This window comes from Macrobrachium nipponense, chromosome 38 (assembly GCF_015104395.2).
Source record: "Macrobrachium nipponense isolate FS-2020 chromosome 38, ASM1510439v2, whole genome shotgun sequence".
In the NCBI taxonomy this organism is placed as follows: domain Eukaryota; kingdom Metazoa; phylum Arthropoda; class Malacostraca; order Decapoda; family Palaemonidae; genus Macrobrachium; species Macrobrachium nipponense.
This window is the reverse complement of record NC_061098.1, coordinates 60,353,770-60,370,682: the sequence shown is the minus strand read 5'-3', so window position 1 is coordinate 60,370,682 and position 16,913 is coordinate 60,353,770. Positions and strand designations below refer to the sequence as shown.

Sequence of the window (16,913 nt, the reverse complement as noted above, 5' to 3'; positions counted from 1 at the left end):
ACTATATATATCTAATCTACCCTATCTCATATATCTATCTATATATCTATGATTATTATGTTATGTTGTGTACTTATCGTCTTATATTCTATCTATCTGTGTGGTGGTGTGGTGTGTGTGTTTGGTGGTGTGTACGTGTGTGTGTGTGTGTTTGTCTATTGTATTATATCTATATCATTATATTATATAATATTATTATCGATCTAGTATATTATATAAATATTGTATTCTATACCACTTCTATACTATCGTATTCCTACTATCTAGTCTCTATAATCAATCTATCTCTATATTATATCTATCTATCTCTTCTCTATCTATTTCTCTTGGTGGCTGTGGGGTGTGTGTGTGTGTGTGTTGGTGTGTGTATTGTGTGTGGTGTAGTATTATATACTATACTATCGTTCCTATACTATCTTATGATATCGTATCTCTACTCTCGATATCTATCTATAGATCTCATTATATATCTCTACATATTCTCTATATATATCTATCATATAATATATCTTATATGTTCTCTACCTATAAATTGTACTCTAAATATACCTATCTACCTATCTATCTCGTCTCATTCTATTACTTCATCTATCATACTATCGTATCTATCTCTATACTATATCTATCTATCATCTCTATCTATATATAATATAATAGCTATATATCTTATACCGTATACGTTATCGCTCTTCTATCATAATATATATAATCTCATATTCTTAATATATATTATTTCTGTATGAATCACTCATATTTATTCTCATCTTAATTATCTCTCTATGTCTCTTACTATCTATTGCTCTATCTCTCTCTCTATCTTCTAATCTCTCTCTCTAGCTCTCTGACTCTCTCTCTCTCTAGTCCTCTCTCTCTCTCTATCGCTCTCGCTTATCGCTATAGACAATATCGCTCTCGCTAGCTCTCTCTCTTCTCTCATAATCTAGATTACTCTCTTCTCTCTTCCTTATCTCTCTCTATCTCGCTCTCTTCCCATCTACTATAGGTCTCTCTCTCTCTATTCTATATCTCTCTCATCTCTCTCTAATCTTCTTCGCTCGCTTCTCGCTCTAATGTTTATTTGTGGTTCTCTACCCATACTCTACCCATCTGGCCATGGGTCGCCCTTTCTCCACTTCTTCCTTCCAAGCTCTCTCTTGGCCTGTTTTCCTGAAGCGACCCCACATAACCACCTCCCGAACTATCACCCTTCTTATCCCCTTAAACCCTGGTACCGTATTGTTGGCTGCTATCTTCGTCGTCCATCCCTTGGTTCGTTCTACGCTGTCCCTGAGTTTACCTGGTCCTAACTTGGCCTCCTTTTCGTGCCATCCATAAATTCACTGTTGTGAAAATTTGCAAAATAACAAAATCATCCCTTTCCACTAAGATTGTATTAATGGCATAGAGAATCTTTTCCGATGCAAATTCAATAAATTAATTTAGATATCCCCAAACTAATTATTTTAACAATATGTAACTTTTTTATTCTGGCCGCCATCTTAATCTTCAAATTTCAATTTTTTTGCTTCTTGTTGGTTCCTATTGTCTTTGCCAGTATAACCAAGTTCCCAACAATTATCCTGGACCAGAAAATAAAGAATGCATAAAAGAGATATGGAAACCGCTCTTCTGCTACCCGCACCCAATCATCTAACCTGATTTAATTATGTTATCAAAAAAGCTCACAAAAACGTTTTATAATGTTGCTATTAATGAAAAGAAATGACTAAAATGTACTTAGCTTACCTTAATTTTCGTGGATTTGAAAACATAAAATTAATATTTAAATCCGTTTAATGTTAATGGTAATGTTCTCTATATAACAATACCATTAAAGATATGCTAAATGGTAAGAATAAGTCCCGTCTAACTAAATAAACAACAACATTTACGAAACTTCCCTTGTAAGGATTGCCCTTGCGTTTTGAACGTTGGTCAGTTCAAGTAAAAATTTTATGTTTGTACAGCATTAAGCAACAATGTCTATTCAGTTTTGGAACAGCCCAGACTTCAAATTGCACTGTTTTATCCTCATCTGAGTGAAAATCCTCATTGTAATTAATTTGGGGAGGGTGATACCTTCTGGTTCATTGCCTAGATCTAATGATTATATTTCAAGAAACATTTGACTGGAATCGGCAATTGATACAAATTCACTTCTAAAAACAATATAAATCTTAGTCTTGGGAATGTTGCCATTTGGACCCATATCTTTTGTAAGGATGTTTGTAACAGGAACCCTTTAAAATAATTGAACAACTAATAAAATTAGTCCCCCACATTTATATGATTTTATTTCTTTCTCTCTCTCTCTCTCTCTTCCAATTCGTCGTCTCTCTCTTCTCTCTCCGTCTTCTCTCTCTATCTCTCTCTCTCTCTCTCTGGGTTTGATATCTCTCTCCCTCTTTGTTCTCTTGCTCGATATTATATATATTTATATAATATATTATAATATATATATATATATCTATATATATTTATTAATTTTCTATATATATTTATATATAATATATCATTTATTTTCTATTTTCTTTCGTCTTTTCATATTAATAATTTTTAATTTGGGGGTGCAAAATTTTTGTGTAAAAATTTCATGATACTTCCAAATTGTATAATGCCTCCCGTGGTTTTTTTCAAAATGTACTGTTTTTCTGGCAAGAATCTTGTTTGTTTACTGCATGTATCCTTTCAAGGGGTGGTGGCTAGCCTCAGGGCGGCTTCCTCCTTTTCTGTTGAGTGAAAACATCGCCCTTGTATTGGTCAGTTTGTATATTAAGCCACTTCTTTTGAACTTATTGGCTGTTCTCCTTTTAAACAATTATATATAATTATATTAATATAATTATATATATATATATATTATAGTATATAATTTAATAATTATGATAACATGTTATTAGATATTATATAATAGGATATATATATATTATATATATATTATAATATATACATTACATTTATATATAGTTAATTATATTATAATATTAATAATATATATAATATCTTCTATATAATATAATATAGTATATATATATAATATATATCTATTATAGTATGTATCATATTGTAATATATATATATATATATAAATTATATATATAATAATATATATTATATATTATATAATATATTATATCTAATATTCTTATATATTATATATATATATACTATATATATATTTCCATATACCATATAATAGTATATATAATATATATATTGCTTCTATATATATATATCATATAAATATATAGTATGAATCTATATTATATCTGAATGTGCTATATAATGTAATTTAGTTATATATATAATATTATATATATATATCAACTATCTAGTTATATATATAAATACATCTATATATAGGTATCTTATATATAAAAATAATAAAAAATAAACTCTATTAAATGTCAATAGAATTATAAATAAATATGTCATATATAAAATAATATCTATATTATCAATATATAGCTATATATATAATAACGGAGTCCTCATAAAACACCAATAAATATAGAGATAAAAAGTAACTATATTTCAGAGACTGCTGTCTCTCAAAAGATCTTACATGGAATAGATGAATGAGAAAATATTGTTGCCAGAAAAGGTGTTTACTTATACCAAAGAGGTCCATCCACATGTAAGCTAATTTAGGTCACCCCGCCCCCGCTGATATTCTTGCCACTTTAATTAGAATAAGTGAAGTAAAAACTCATTATTAGGTTTAGAACATGAAAACCACTTATGTAATCGATCGTACATACTAAAAACCCAAATCTACTGCTCCTCTTTGAGAATTTTCGAATTTATAACCATGTACCTGCCTTCTTTTATTTTTTAAGGCCGATTCCAATCATTTTGAGCTCTTGGTACCAGGCAGTTGCTGCTATAAAGTTACCACGTGAAAAAAACTCCAGTTTATTCTATGGTTTTTTTCATGGTTCATTTTCTATGGTTGAAAAGAATAGCCCCAAGTTCTGTTTTGTTCCGTAACCCTAACTGACCCGTTTGTGTTGTATTGAATCTCTGGGGAAGGTTTTGTTTTTTACCTGTAAAATCCGATGTAGGATTGGGTCACAGTCCTGGCTGGCCAACGGGATCTCGTAATACCCCAGTGTCCATTGGGCGATGTCTTTTTTGTTTGGACGTTTAATTCTGGGATTTGGCTTAAGGTGTTTGGGTAAGGTGAAATGGCAAAGGGTTGGTTATTTTTCCCGCGGGTGTGGGTTGGTACTCTCTTAACCCTCATCGTCCCCCTCCAGGTGAGGAATTTTTTTTTATTTTTGTTGTTGGGTGGTATCCCCCCTCTGGTCTTGTCCTTTAGGGGGTCGGTGGAAAATTACGTTTTGCTTTGTGAATTGGCTTTCTTCAATTATGTATGGTCCCTAGGATACTTTTGAAGACGAAATTGTTGCGTTGTGGCTTAAGTTCCAAATTCCTTTTTCTAGGAATTCCTGGGGTGGAACAAATTCGTAAGGCTCTTAAGAACAGGTTATGCTAGCTTACACCTTATCTTGATAGTAATTGTCGTGATTAGCTAAAGTAGGTGAACTGTTTGAAAGTGAGAACGTTGGTTTTCTGTAATATGGGTAAATTTGTAATTTCTGTCGTGTCCCTCTGATTTATTAAAACATCAAGAAAAAGGAATTTTGTTGTTTTGTTTTCCCATTCAACCTTTAAATTTGATGCTGGGCAGTAATTGCGTTTTTAATTTTTGTTATAGGAATTCATTAAAATTTGCCCCACCTCTTATCCCAAAATGGTTGTAGGATATTATCCCCAACTATCTTCATCCACAGCCTGGTTTTTGGGTTTGTTTTTATTGCACTTATTGAGTATAGTTTTCGAAAGTATTCCTCATGTACATGATTGGGCTTAAAAACAGGGCCTTAGTAGGGATCTTATCCCATACTACACCCGAATTTTTGCTTGTAGAATGATTCCCCGAATGAAAATACGTTATTAGATGCAACATAAATTTCAACTAACTTCTTTAATTATTTTGTCAAGTGACCAATGGTAAAATAATCTGAATAGGGGGATCATTTTTTCCCTTTAAAACAAACTGAAGCACGTCCCTTTGTACTGGTACTTTTTGTGAAATAGGGAAGAATCAAATAAATAACATCCGTCAAGGCTTAAAAGTTTTATTGTTGTGAAGTGGTATATGGATTGTGCTTTCTCTCTGAATTTTTGTACAAAAATCTTCCCTGATTTGTTTAATGTGACCTAAAAAGGGAAAAAAAGGGTGCCTAAAAAAGTGGAAAGGAGGCCCAGCCTAACCATTTAGAAATTTTGGTATTATGAAAGCGTCCGGCCCACATGAAACGATGGGTCTGAATGGTAAGATTTGTCTTTTGTGAGGTTTTGGGAAGGCCATAAAAGTATGGGTAATTTAGGATTAATTACTTTGAATTTCTCTAATAGTTCAATACTCTTTTTTGTGCCTTGGGCCAATTATTCTTTACTTTCCGAAAAAATTTCAAATTGTTGGAACGTTTTGGAGGGGATTTTTTCCGTGCAGTTTTTTTCGTGATGTTTTTGTGTTGCTAAGGAGCTGGTTGATTTTGTCGAGGTTTTTAGAAAACGGTTCCCTTTGTCCATTATTACGATTTTTGCCATCTTTGTCGGATCTACTTTTAAATAAACCTCTAAACTTTTTTAGCGGAGTGGGATGGCTTACAATGAATCTGCGGGGTACAGGTATGTTTCCTTATGTAGGTCCAGTTAAAGCATTTTAGTAAAACACTTCCTTTTCAACATATCTCCTCCACGGCTGTAGTTTTTTTCAGATTATGAATTTTATCAAAAGCCACTATTGAAGTCCAAGGTTGTTTTTATTTGCGGCGTACACTGGCATAAAGGGCAAAGGATTGAAGCCTAAAATTTAAAACTAAATGTTGATTTACCAGTAAGGGGGGGTTTTTTTTGTGTGATAAGTTTTACAAACTTTGTCTTGTTGGCTCAAGGTTTTCCTTCCTGCGCTATTTCCTATTAGGTTATTTACAACTTGCGTAAAAAGTCCTGTTGGAATAGAGTCAAGCTATTAATAGCATACGGCAATGTCGAAACGAAGAATGTAAATCAGATACCTGTTATGTATCATAGGTCCCTTAGTGGAGGAGTCGAAGATTTAGACTGAGTTGCCATGATATCAACTCTGCGTAGTTAACGAAGATGTCGTTTTTTCCGTATTGGTGATTCCTTTTCTTCCAGGAAAATCTTGGTTGGTGATAGAGGGAAGGGGTCTGATTGCAGAGTCCCATCTCCCGAATCCGTAACATTTTTTTTGGTTATACTTGTTCTTTGGGAGGCATTCTTTTAAAAAGTTTTTGTTTTTTGATTTTTCAGCCCTGTTTAGTCCTGTAACAGTTCTTTCTCAAACCTTGGGCGGAAAAAACTGGCTTGCAACCTCTGGAAGTGAGTGAAGAACTCGTGGAACCGCGGGTTGAATTCCCATAATGGCCTTGAAAATGACTTGATAAAAAATTGAAAATTTTTCTGTAACAACAGACTTGCCATCTAATAAAAGGAGACCCATAAAAACCACCAAAATTATAGAGAGAAAAGTACTAATAGTTTCAGAGACTGCTAGTCTCTCTCTTCAGTTAGAATGAATGCTAAAAAGTTTACAGAAAAGGTGGTATATATAACCTCAGAGGTCCATCCCTCAGGCAAACCCAATTAGGTCACCACGCCCCGTTGATAATGCTTCCGTTTATGAAGTAAGCGTTGTTTGAATGAAAACCTTGTCGATCGTGTAATCTGAAATCCAATGGCTCCTTTTGAGATTGTTCATTAACCTGCCTTTCTTTTATTAAGGCCGATTCCATCATTTGAGTCTGTTTTACCTGCAGTTGGCTGGTTTTTTTTTATAAAAGCCCCCCCTGCTATTAAAATTACCACGTTTGAAAAAACTCCAGTTTTACTCTATGGTTATGTTCTTTATTTATAGGTTGAAAATAGCCGCGTTCTGTTGGTCCATACCTAACTGACCGTTTGTTGTTGTATTATCTTCTGGGAAGTGATTTTACTTGTAAATCCGATGTAAGATTGGTCTACAGTCCTGGCAATATGGATCTCGTAAAAGCCCCACACAGTGTCCTTGGGAGATGTCTTTTGCTTGGGACGTTAATAATCAGGGATTTTGGGCTGAGGGGTTTTGGGTTTGGGTAGGTAAATGCAAAAGGGTTAAGATTTTCCCGAGGGGGTGGGGGTTGGGCTTTACTCTTCTTAATAGTCCTCCATGGTGAGGAATTTTTAGTTTTTATTGTTGGAGGTATCCTCTGGGTCTTGTCTTTAGGGGGTCGGTAAAAAAGAAAATACCATTTGCGTTGTGAATTGCTTTCCTCAATTATATGGTCCAAGATACTATAGAGACGAAAGTTTTGCTTGCGAATTAGTTTCAAATTATTTTTGTCCAGGAATTGTTCTGGGAACAAATTCGTAAGGCTCTTAAGAACAGGTTGCTGGCTACACCCTATCGTTAGATAGTAATGTCGTGAATAGCTAAACAGTAGTGTATTGTAATGAAAGTGAAGAACGTTGGTTTGTTTTCTGTTATGGTTGGTGAATTTGTATTCTGGTCGTGGTCTGATTAATTAAAACATCCAAGAAAAGAAATTTTTTGTTTGTTTTTTTGTTTTCCCCCACATTCAACTTTAAAATTTGATGGCTTGGGCAATAACTGGCGTTTAATTTTGAGAGGAATTCATTAAAAATTGCCGCCAACTATTATCCCAAAATTTTAGGATATCATCCACATATCTCATCCACAGCATGTTTTTGGGTTTTAATTGCATTTTATTACTGGGTTTGGTTTCAAAGTATTCCATTGTACAGAATTTGGCCTAAAACAGGACTTAAAGGACTACCCTAACTACACCCGAATTTTTTGTTTGCTTGTATAATGGATTTCATCGCAATGAAAATATGTTTTTAATTGTGCCATAATTCAAACTAAAACTTTTTATTTTGTTTTGTCAACACAGCAGATCAACACAATTTAGAAATGATCTGGATAGGGGGATAATTTTTTCCTTATAAACTGAACAGAACGTCCTATACTGGTACTATTTGTGTAACTTAGTATATATAAATATATCAATTATATATCTAATATATTTCATAATTATATCTTTATATATATATATATAAGTAATGTATATTATATAATATATATATATATAATATATAGTAGCTAATTATTATATAATAATTATATATATATATATACATATATTATTATCTATATTTATTCTAGATCTATATATATATACGTATATATATCATATATATATATTGTTAAATGTCTAATACATCTATACCCTATATATCTTATTTTCTATATATTATTATATCTATTATATTATAATATATATTAATATTATATGTATATATTCTAATCTCTATTAGATATATATAATATATATATATATATATATATATATTCTATATCTATCAGACTATTATACTATAATCTATCTAGATATATATATATATATAGAAAATATATAGATATATATATATAGCTATATATGTGTATTCTCTATATATATATCTATATCTATATATAATTATAATCTATATAATATATATATAAATCAAATGCTATATATAATATATATATATAACTCATAATAAATAAATAAATGTTGTATGTATAATTATAATTATATAGATAATATTATAATAAAAAATATTAAATCATTAGTTATATATATAGTATCTCTATCTAATTTTATATATTTAATATAATATATAATATATATCCTATATATCTAATATCTATATATCTATATATATATTATTATAATATATATATATATCGATCTATCTATCTAATATAGAATATATCTCCTTATATTTATATATCATCTATCACTACTACATCACATAAAAAAATACACTCATAATCTAATGTATAACATAATCTTTTCTATATAGATCTTATATATCTATAAATCTATATATATATTTCTATCTATAAAAAAAGATGATAATCAAAAAAATAAATCATTAATCGCTGTGGTGTGGTGTGTTTGTATCTGTATCTCTGTGTATGGTATATCTATATCTATATTACTATATCTTTATATATCTATATATATAGCTATAATTACTCTCTCTATGTATAGTGTATATCTAATATATCTATTCTTCTTCTATGTATCTCTGTCTCTCTAATATATTATCATATATACCAATCGCTCTGTATATATCTTATCTAATAAATCTATATATATTCTATATTTCTTAGTAACTATATAATGTCTCTATATATATCTATCTATCTATCTATATATATATAATATGTATATCTGTATATATATAATTGTATCATTAATAGGTTAGGTATATCTGTCTAAATATGTATCTAGTGTCTATTCTGGTATATAATGTAATCCCTTCTACTTTTTCATATCATAGTATCATGCTATTCTTAATCTATCATTCTCTATCTATATACCAATCTATATCATCTCTCTATATCTCTCATCTCATATCATATATGTATATCTATTCTATCTCATCTCTCTATCATATCATGTCCTCTATACCCTCTCATGTCTCTATTAATATCTCTACTATATAGTACTCCTCTCTCTATATCTGCCATTCTCTCTATCGTCTATATTCTACTCTCTCTAGATATGTCTCTTCATCTCTCTCTATCTACTCTATGTCTCAAATATCTGTGTTCTCTATGCATGCAATGTACATATATAGAATCAGTATAAATTACATATAAATGTCTAATAAAAAAAAAATACTCACTCTATCTAATCTAATATATATATATATATATGTCTGCAAATATAATATATGTGGTAATTTATATCTGTGTGGGTACTATATATCATAGGTAACTGAATATATGTATATAATCTATATATATCAAGTAAATTAATATATACTATATATATATAATATAATCATATATACTATATTTATACTTATATAATATATAGGATTGCCTTTGGGGGAGGGGGCCGATAATATATATATATCTATTATATAATATATATATATATATCTATATGTATATATATAATATAATATATATATAAAAGGTATAAAGCCCACGGAAAGGGAAAATTAATCAAACGGAGTTTTCTGCAAGAGATCTTTCGACCTCAACCGTCCTTTACTTCTTAGCAGATAAACTGAGTAAAGGACGTTTGAGTCGAAAGATCTTGCCAAAACTCCGTGATTTATTTTTCTTTGGTGTTTCGTGGCTTATACCTTTTTTATTTATGGATTTATCACGATCCAAACTTTCGTGATTCAGTAATATATATATATATATATATATATATATATATATATATATATATATATATATATATATATATATAATAAATATATATATTGCTTGTTTCACTAACTTCAACCCGTGTTCTATCAGGCTAAATCATGTAGTGGACGAGCAACATTACCTGGCATAAACGTATTTTCACAGTGTAGGTAAAATCTGAAATGGAAAATACACGAAGCAAATTCAAACCAAAAAGCAGATAAGTACCTGGAGTAAAAAATACTTCCCCTACCTTCGTCCAGTAGCTTTTCTTTTCTAAAGATTCCATGTAATGCTCAAGTCCCTTATATTCCTCCACTTCGTGCAAGAACCTTTTGTTCATGGCTATGATGATTAGTCCTCCTGTGAAATTGAATCAATAAAGAGGAAGGGTTACCTAATCAAATAGTACACTGAGCTGATTCAGCAGGAAAATAAAATTCACGTCTAAGTGGACATTTTGTTTTATGTATTTCGAGATAAGTGTTCAACAAAAATACCAATATTTTCTTATTTATTACACGAGAAACTTACAGTCAAGAATACTTCTTTGTCAGATAATGCCTAAATCAACAAGACTCACCAGGCTTAGTTACCCTTATCATATCTTCAATACCCTTAGCGGGTATGTGCCCCTCCACCATAGCCCCTGTGCAGATGAGAACATCGTATGCGTCTAGGAAAGAAAGTGAAAGTTAGGTGGTTAAATAGTATTTATTCATTCATTCAAAATGCGTTTGGTATACTGCAGCTAAAAGAATAAGTATTGAATTCTTTCCTGTATGGGTAATTAAATATTAATTTGTTTTTCATGTGGTCAATTTTCAAAATGGATAAAAAAATATCTTTAGCAATTGCTAATAGGAAAAGATGTAGAGGTTTAATGATAAAAAGAAAATCAACTTTCCTTGAATATGCAGTCAGAAAGAGGAAAACAATGGAAAGCTACTAGCGTCAATTTATTAATTCAAAATTAAATCTGACAGCCACAACTATGAAATTATGCTAAAAAAACTAAAGCACCAGGTTTAGATATGTAGGGTGAAACAATTTTAATTCAGTGAAAAATTGCAGGAATTTATGCTTTTCGAAAATTGTAAAAAGAGTAGTCCTAACTTTTGAGAAAAAATACCCTCATTATGAGGATTTAGTTGACACCAGCCAAACCAATCATACAGTAGAGTTTGATGACCACCTATCACCCAACTAGACTGGTCTATCAATGGTATTCAGTAAACGCTGAGAATGGCTACATGCTTGCATAAGCATTGGAAACTGTTATGTTACTGATTTAAAAATCAACAGAGTTCTAATGAGGAAAGTAATATAGGAAATAAAACCAAGGAAGGAGAGGGAAACCTATGACCAAAAGTGCTGGATTTATTGATAACAACGACGGACTCTTAAAAAGGCTTTAGCCTTCTGACTGAATTTTGTTAACATCCATGGTTCAAATTAATGCGCCATTTCATTTCTAGATCCTGTGTTGCCTGAAATAAAATTGGCAATATCCTGACATCTCGTACTTTCCTAGTTCACAGCTGGTCATATTGGTGTCCCTATAATGAAAATCAATGCCAATACTATATTCTATAGTATTAAGCAAGGTTTGGAGCTGTTTTATCTGCCACTTATCATTTTTTCCTGGACCTTGCCCAGCAAAAGCAAGAGAAATATAAGATAGGAAGAAGGGGCAGGTTTAAACATGAAGGAAAAACGATTACGATCATTCTAAAACTGAGCGTAAATACTTTGATGTTTATCATCGTTACAATGGCGTTGTTATTAGTTCGCTTTATCTAAGAGCAACCTACAAAGATAATTTTGCAACTCACGTCTCCAGAAGTCAGTTAACTATTGCAAATCAATGTGGACATGATTTATGGGGTGAACAGTTTTAAACACGAGACTTGTTTTTTTACACTTAATTCATGATCTTAAGAGAAAATCGCGGCAGTTTTTTTTCTGTTCATGTGTGAATTGTAGAGAGAGAGAGAGAGAGAGAGAGAGAGAGAGAGAGAGAGAGAGAGAACTCAGAATTCAAATATAATACTGTTGATAAGTACAAATAGTTACAATACTGTTGGCCCTCCATTCTGTAAGCAGTGAGGCAAGATCACAGTCATTTCGATGCACCTGCCACACTCAATACTTACCACTAGGAACAGATTTTGCCCCATCGCCTAAAAACTCTAAGTATTTCTTCTTGTAAACTCCAGTTGTTTCTAGATGCTTCATCATTTCTTCGTTGGGTTCAAGTGCGTCGATTAATCTGTTAGGGCATAGGTAAATATTCTTACATAAACCATAATGACTTCTGTTATTGCATTACTAGAAAATTCTTGTATCTCCGCAATGTCGCAAATGAAGTTTTCCAGGCATGGGTAGCTATACAAACTGACACTAGCACTTATTTACATGGATATGAAGATGTAGTCTGAATTGCTCACATCTGCGTAATTTTCCAGTATAGATAGATAGATAGATAGATAGAATTTACATTTTAGGCCGAAGGCCAAGAGCATGACCCAATGAGGTCATTCAGCGATGAAAGAAAAGTGGAAAGTAATGAAGAAAACTTCGCAGTTGCACTATGAAACAATTGTTAGAAGAGGGTGGGAGTAAGACGGAAAAATTAGAGTGAATGGAGGTACAGTAAAAGGAATGAAAGAGGTTGCAACTATGGACTTTTCCAGAATGACAAAAAGTATGGCTCCTAACATAACTTTCCTTAACCTGTCCTAACCTATCAGGGACCAGAGTAACTATTCATCTCCAACCGACGTATTTTAAACTTTTAAATAAAAGTTGTTTACGTTAACGAGATAAAAATACAACAGAAATGTATAAAAAATTATGGGCTCTATGTAAAATGATATCGTAGGAAATACGGTGAGGCCTTCATATGGTTCATTGTATTATAAGAGGATACAACGACCTACAATTTGATGGAGGACTGTCCACACCAACTACACCATCTGAAATATCAATCAAGGCATACTGGAATTTTAAGGAGATGTGCCCTACTGTTCTTTTCACCCTCAGTCCAGGGATCAAACGCCAGTTGCCTGGCTTTGTGCCAAGAATGCTACCATTGCTTCTCAATCCAAGATACTCTGAAAGTTATGAATCAGTTCTGGCGCAGCTTTGCAAGCAATTCTTCTTTAGAAATGTATTATTGTCTTTCTTCCACTGTTTCCACAGTAGTTCCACTTTCTACCTTTGATATTGCTTGAAATGAAAAGTTCATTGACACCATTTAACGCTTCTAGTAAACTTGTCACGCAGGTTCGTGGCATTCTGGTTAGCTTCAGAAGAATTTATAATAATAATAATAATAATAATAATAATAATAATAATAATAATAATAATAATAATAATAATAATAATAATAATAATAATAATGGTAATGAAGAACAGTAGGAGAAGGAAAACCAACCTAAGCATGGCATGGATAGACTATAAGAAAGCCTTCGACATGATACCACACACATGGCTAATAGAATGCATGAAAATATATGGGGCAGAGAAAACACCACAGCTTCCTCAAAAATACAATGCACAACTGGAATTACAATACTTACAAGCTCTGGAATAAGACTAGCAGAGGTTAATATCAGGAGAGGGATCTTCCAGGGCGATTCACTGTCCCCACTACTCTTCGTAGTAGCCATGATTCCCATGACAAAAGTACTACAGAAGATGGATGCCGGGTACCAACTCAAGAAAAGAGGCAACAGAATCAACCATCTGATGTTTATGGACGACATCAAGCTGTATGGTAAGAGCATCAAGGAAATAGATACCCTAATCCAGACTGTAAGGATTGTATCTGGGGACATCAGGATGGAGTTTGGAATAGAAAAATGCGCCTTAGTCAACATACAAAAAGGCAAAGTAACGAGAACTGAAGGGATAAAGCTACCAGATGGGAGCAACATCAAACACATAGATGAGACAGGATACAAATACCTGGGAATAATGGAAGGAGGGGATATAAAACACCAAGAGATGAAGGACACGATCAGGAAAGAATATATGCAGAGACTCAAGGCGATACTCAAGTCAAAACTCAACGCCGGAAATATGATAAAAGCCATAAACACATGGCAGTGCCAGTAATCAGATACAGCGCAGGAATAGTGGAATGGACGAAGGCAGAACTCCGCAACATAGATCAGAAAACCAGGAAACATATGACAATACACAAAGCACTACACCCAAGAGTAAATACGGACAGACTATACAAACACGAAAGGAAGGAGGGAGAGGACTACTAAGTATAGAGGACTGCGTCAACACCGAGAACAGAGCACTGGGGCAATATCTGAAAACCAGTGACGACGAGTGGCTAAAGAGTGCATGGGAAGAAGGACTAATAAAAGTAGACGAAGACCCAGAAATATACAGAGACAGGAGAATGACAGACAGAACAGAGGACTGGCACAACAAACCAATGCACGGACAATACATGAGAAAGACTAAAGAACTAGCCAGCGATGACACATGGCAATGGCTACAGAGGGGAGAGCTAAAGAAGGAAACTGAAGGAATGATAACAGCGGCACAAGATCAGGCCCTAAGAACCAGATATTTTCAAAGAACGATAGACGAAATAAAACATCTCATCCCATATGTAGGAAACCATAAACCACATAGCAAGCGAACGCCCGGCACTTGCACAGCACCAGTACAAAAAGAGGCATGATTCAGTGGCAAAAGCCCTCCACTGGAGCCTGTGCAAGAAACATCAGCTACCTTGCAGTAATAAGTGGTACGAGCACCAACCTGAAGGAGTGATAGAAAACGATCAGGCAAAGATCCTCTGGGACTATGGTATCAGGACGGATAGGGTGATACGTGCAAACAGACCAGACGTGACGTTGATTGACAAAGTCAAGAAGAAAGTATCACTCATTGATATCGCAATACTATGGGACACCAGAGTTGAAGAGAAAGAAAGGGAAAAAATGAATAAGTATCAAGATTTGAAAATAGAAATAAGAAGGGTATGGGATATGCCACTGGAAATCGTACCCATAATCATAGGAGCACTAGGCACGATCCCAAGATCCCTGAAAAGGAATCTAGAAAAACTAGAGGCTGAAGTAGCTCCGGGCCTCATGCAGAAGAGTGTGATCCTAGAAACGGCACACATAGTAAGAAAAGTGATGGACTCCTAAGGAGGCAGGATGCAACCCGGAACCCCACACTATAAATACCACCCAGTCGAATTGGAGGACTGTGATAGAGCAAAAAAAAAAAACAAAAAAATAAAAATAATAATAATAATAATAATAATAATAATAATAATAATAATAATAATAATAATAATAATAATAATAATAATAATAATAATAATAGTTATTATTATTAATAAAGCTGTGAATTCCTCTTGAGAAACTTTTTAAACAACAAAATGATAGTACTGTAATATGGGGAAAAGTTACATAATCACTTAAAAATTAAGCATGCAGTAAGGTAATGATAACAAACAGGGGCTGTTAAACATTGAAAGCAACAAAGTGATAGTATCGGAAAACCGTCAAATTGTGCACAGAGCAAAAATCCCATTATAAGTAACAGCAGCGGTGAAGGGGAATTTGCAAAGTAACAAACAAAAGATCGTTGGCAACAAAATAAGAAAAAGGGAAGTATGCTAATATTCATACAGAATCGTACCCGTACAGCATTATACGTAGTTTTTCCGCCACTAAGAGACATTTCTGGCATGCCGTTTGAAGATCTACTCTGTTGCCAGTTTTACCAAAACAACAACTGACACGTGTTACAGACCTTTGAATGTCTTTGAGACAAACCATGAGGCTATAGTTATAAGATTATAGATTCTTTTAATTTCTAAGTACTTTAATCTCCTTTCTATTCAGCTCTCTCTCTCTCTCTCTCTCTCTCTCTCTCTCTCTCTCTCTCTCTCTCTCTCTCTCTTCTAAATCTTAGTTTTTTCTTTATTTCTTTTTAACACATGTCCATCTTAACTATTTTGTCAGTACTTGTAGATGTCAAAGTCACTCTACACTTCAGTCAGGCCAAAACTTTATTGCCATATCGTATTCAAGCAATATCCGGTCATTGTTTCCAATCAATTATTTTGTCAGAGAGAGAGAGAGAGAGAGAGAGAGAGAGAGATCTATTTGTATACAATTGTTGATTCTCTCACTTATCAAACTTACTTTATGTTTTGCTTGATTTCATATTTCCTTGTTTACCAATTCATTCTTTACCTATGATATTAAGAAATAAAAATATTTGTAGAAAGGGGAAATACCTCCGTTCAAATACCTTGACACCCGAAGGTCTCCGCCCCTGGAGAGAATCTAACAGCTTATCCCTGGATTTAAACGCACGTGGAACTGTTTGAAATATTGGCAACTGCGCCAAAATAAGATGCCATCTTGATAGAAAATCGGATTCCGTTTTATTGTTCTTGCATATAAAAAAAAATTCCTCAATCGTAAACCTATGTACGTAATTGACTTAAAATTCTGCGTAACGACAAAGATGATATTTGATATCTGTAAGTGGAGAAATGGTTTTATATCTCTGTCGTTGTTATAGATTTGGCAGATGTGCGGAGATTAACCACAGGTGGGAAACCCTG

The 16,913-nt window shown here is 32.9% G+C and overlaps 2 protein-coding genes across 2 annotated transcripts in view; both read right to left on the bottom strand.

The window, feature by feature from the left end:
- LOC135209741 (thiol S-methyltransferase TMT1B-like) overlaps positions 1 to 16,913 on the bottom strand; it is a 597,585-nt gene that overhangs the window by 4,931 nt on the left and 575,741 nt on the right. The window contains exons 4-6 of the mRNA XM_064242516.1: positions 12,451 to 12,566; positions 10,878 to 10,970; positions 10,548 to 10,657 (exon numbers count right to left, since the gene is read on the bottom strand). Of these exons, the coding sequence (XP_064098586.1) occupies positions 10,548 to 10,657; positions 10,878 to 10,970; positions 12,451 to 12,566 (319 nt within the window). The remainder of the gene's footprint in view (positions 1 to 10,547; positions 10,658 to 10,877; positions 10,971 to 12,450; positions 12,567 to 16,913) is intronic.
- LOC135209743 (uncharacterized) overlaps positions 1 to 16,913 on the bottom strand; it is a 157,361-nt gene that overhangs the window by 39,176 nt on the left and 101,272 nt on the right. The window lies entirely within an intron of this gene.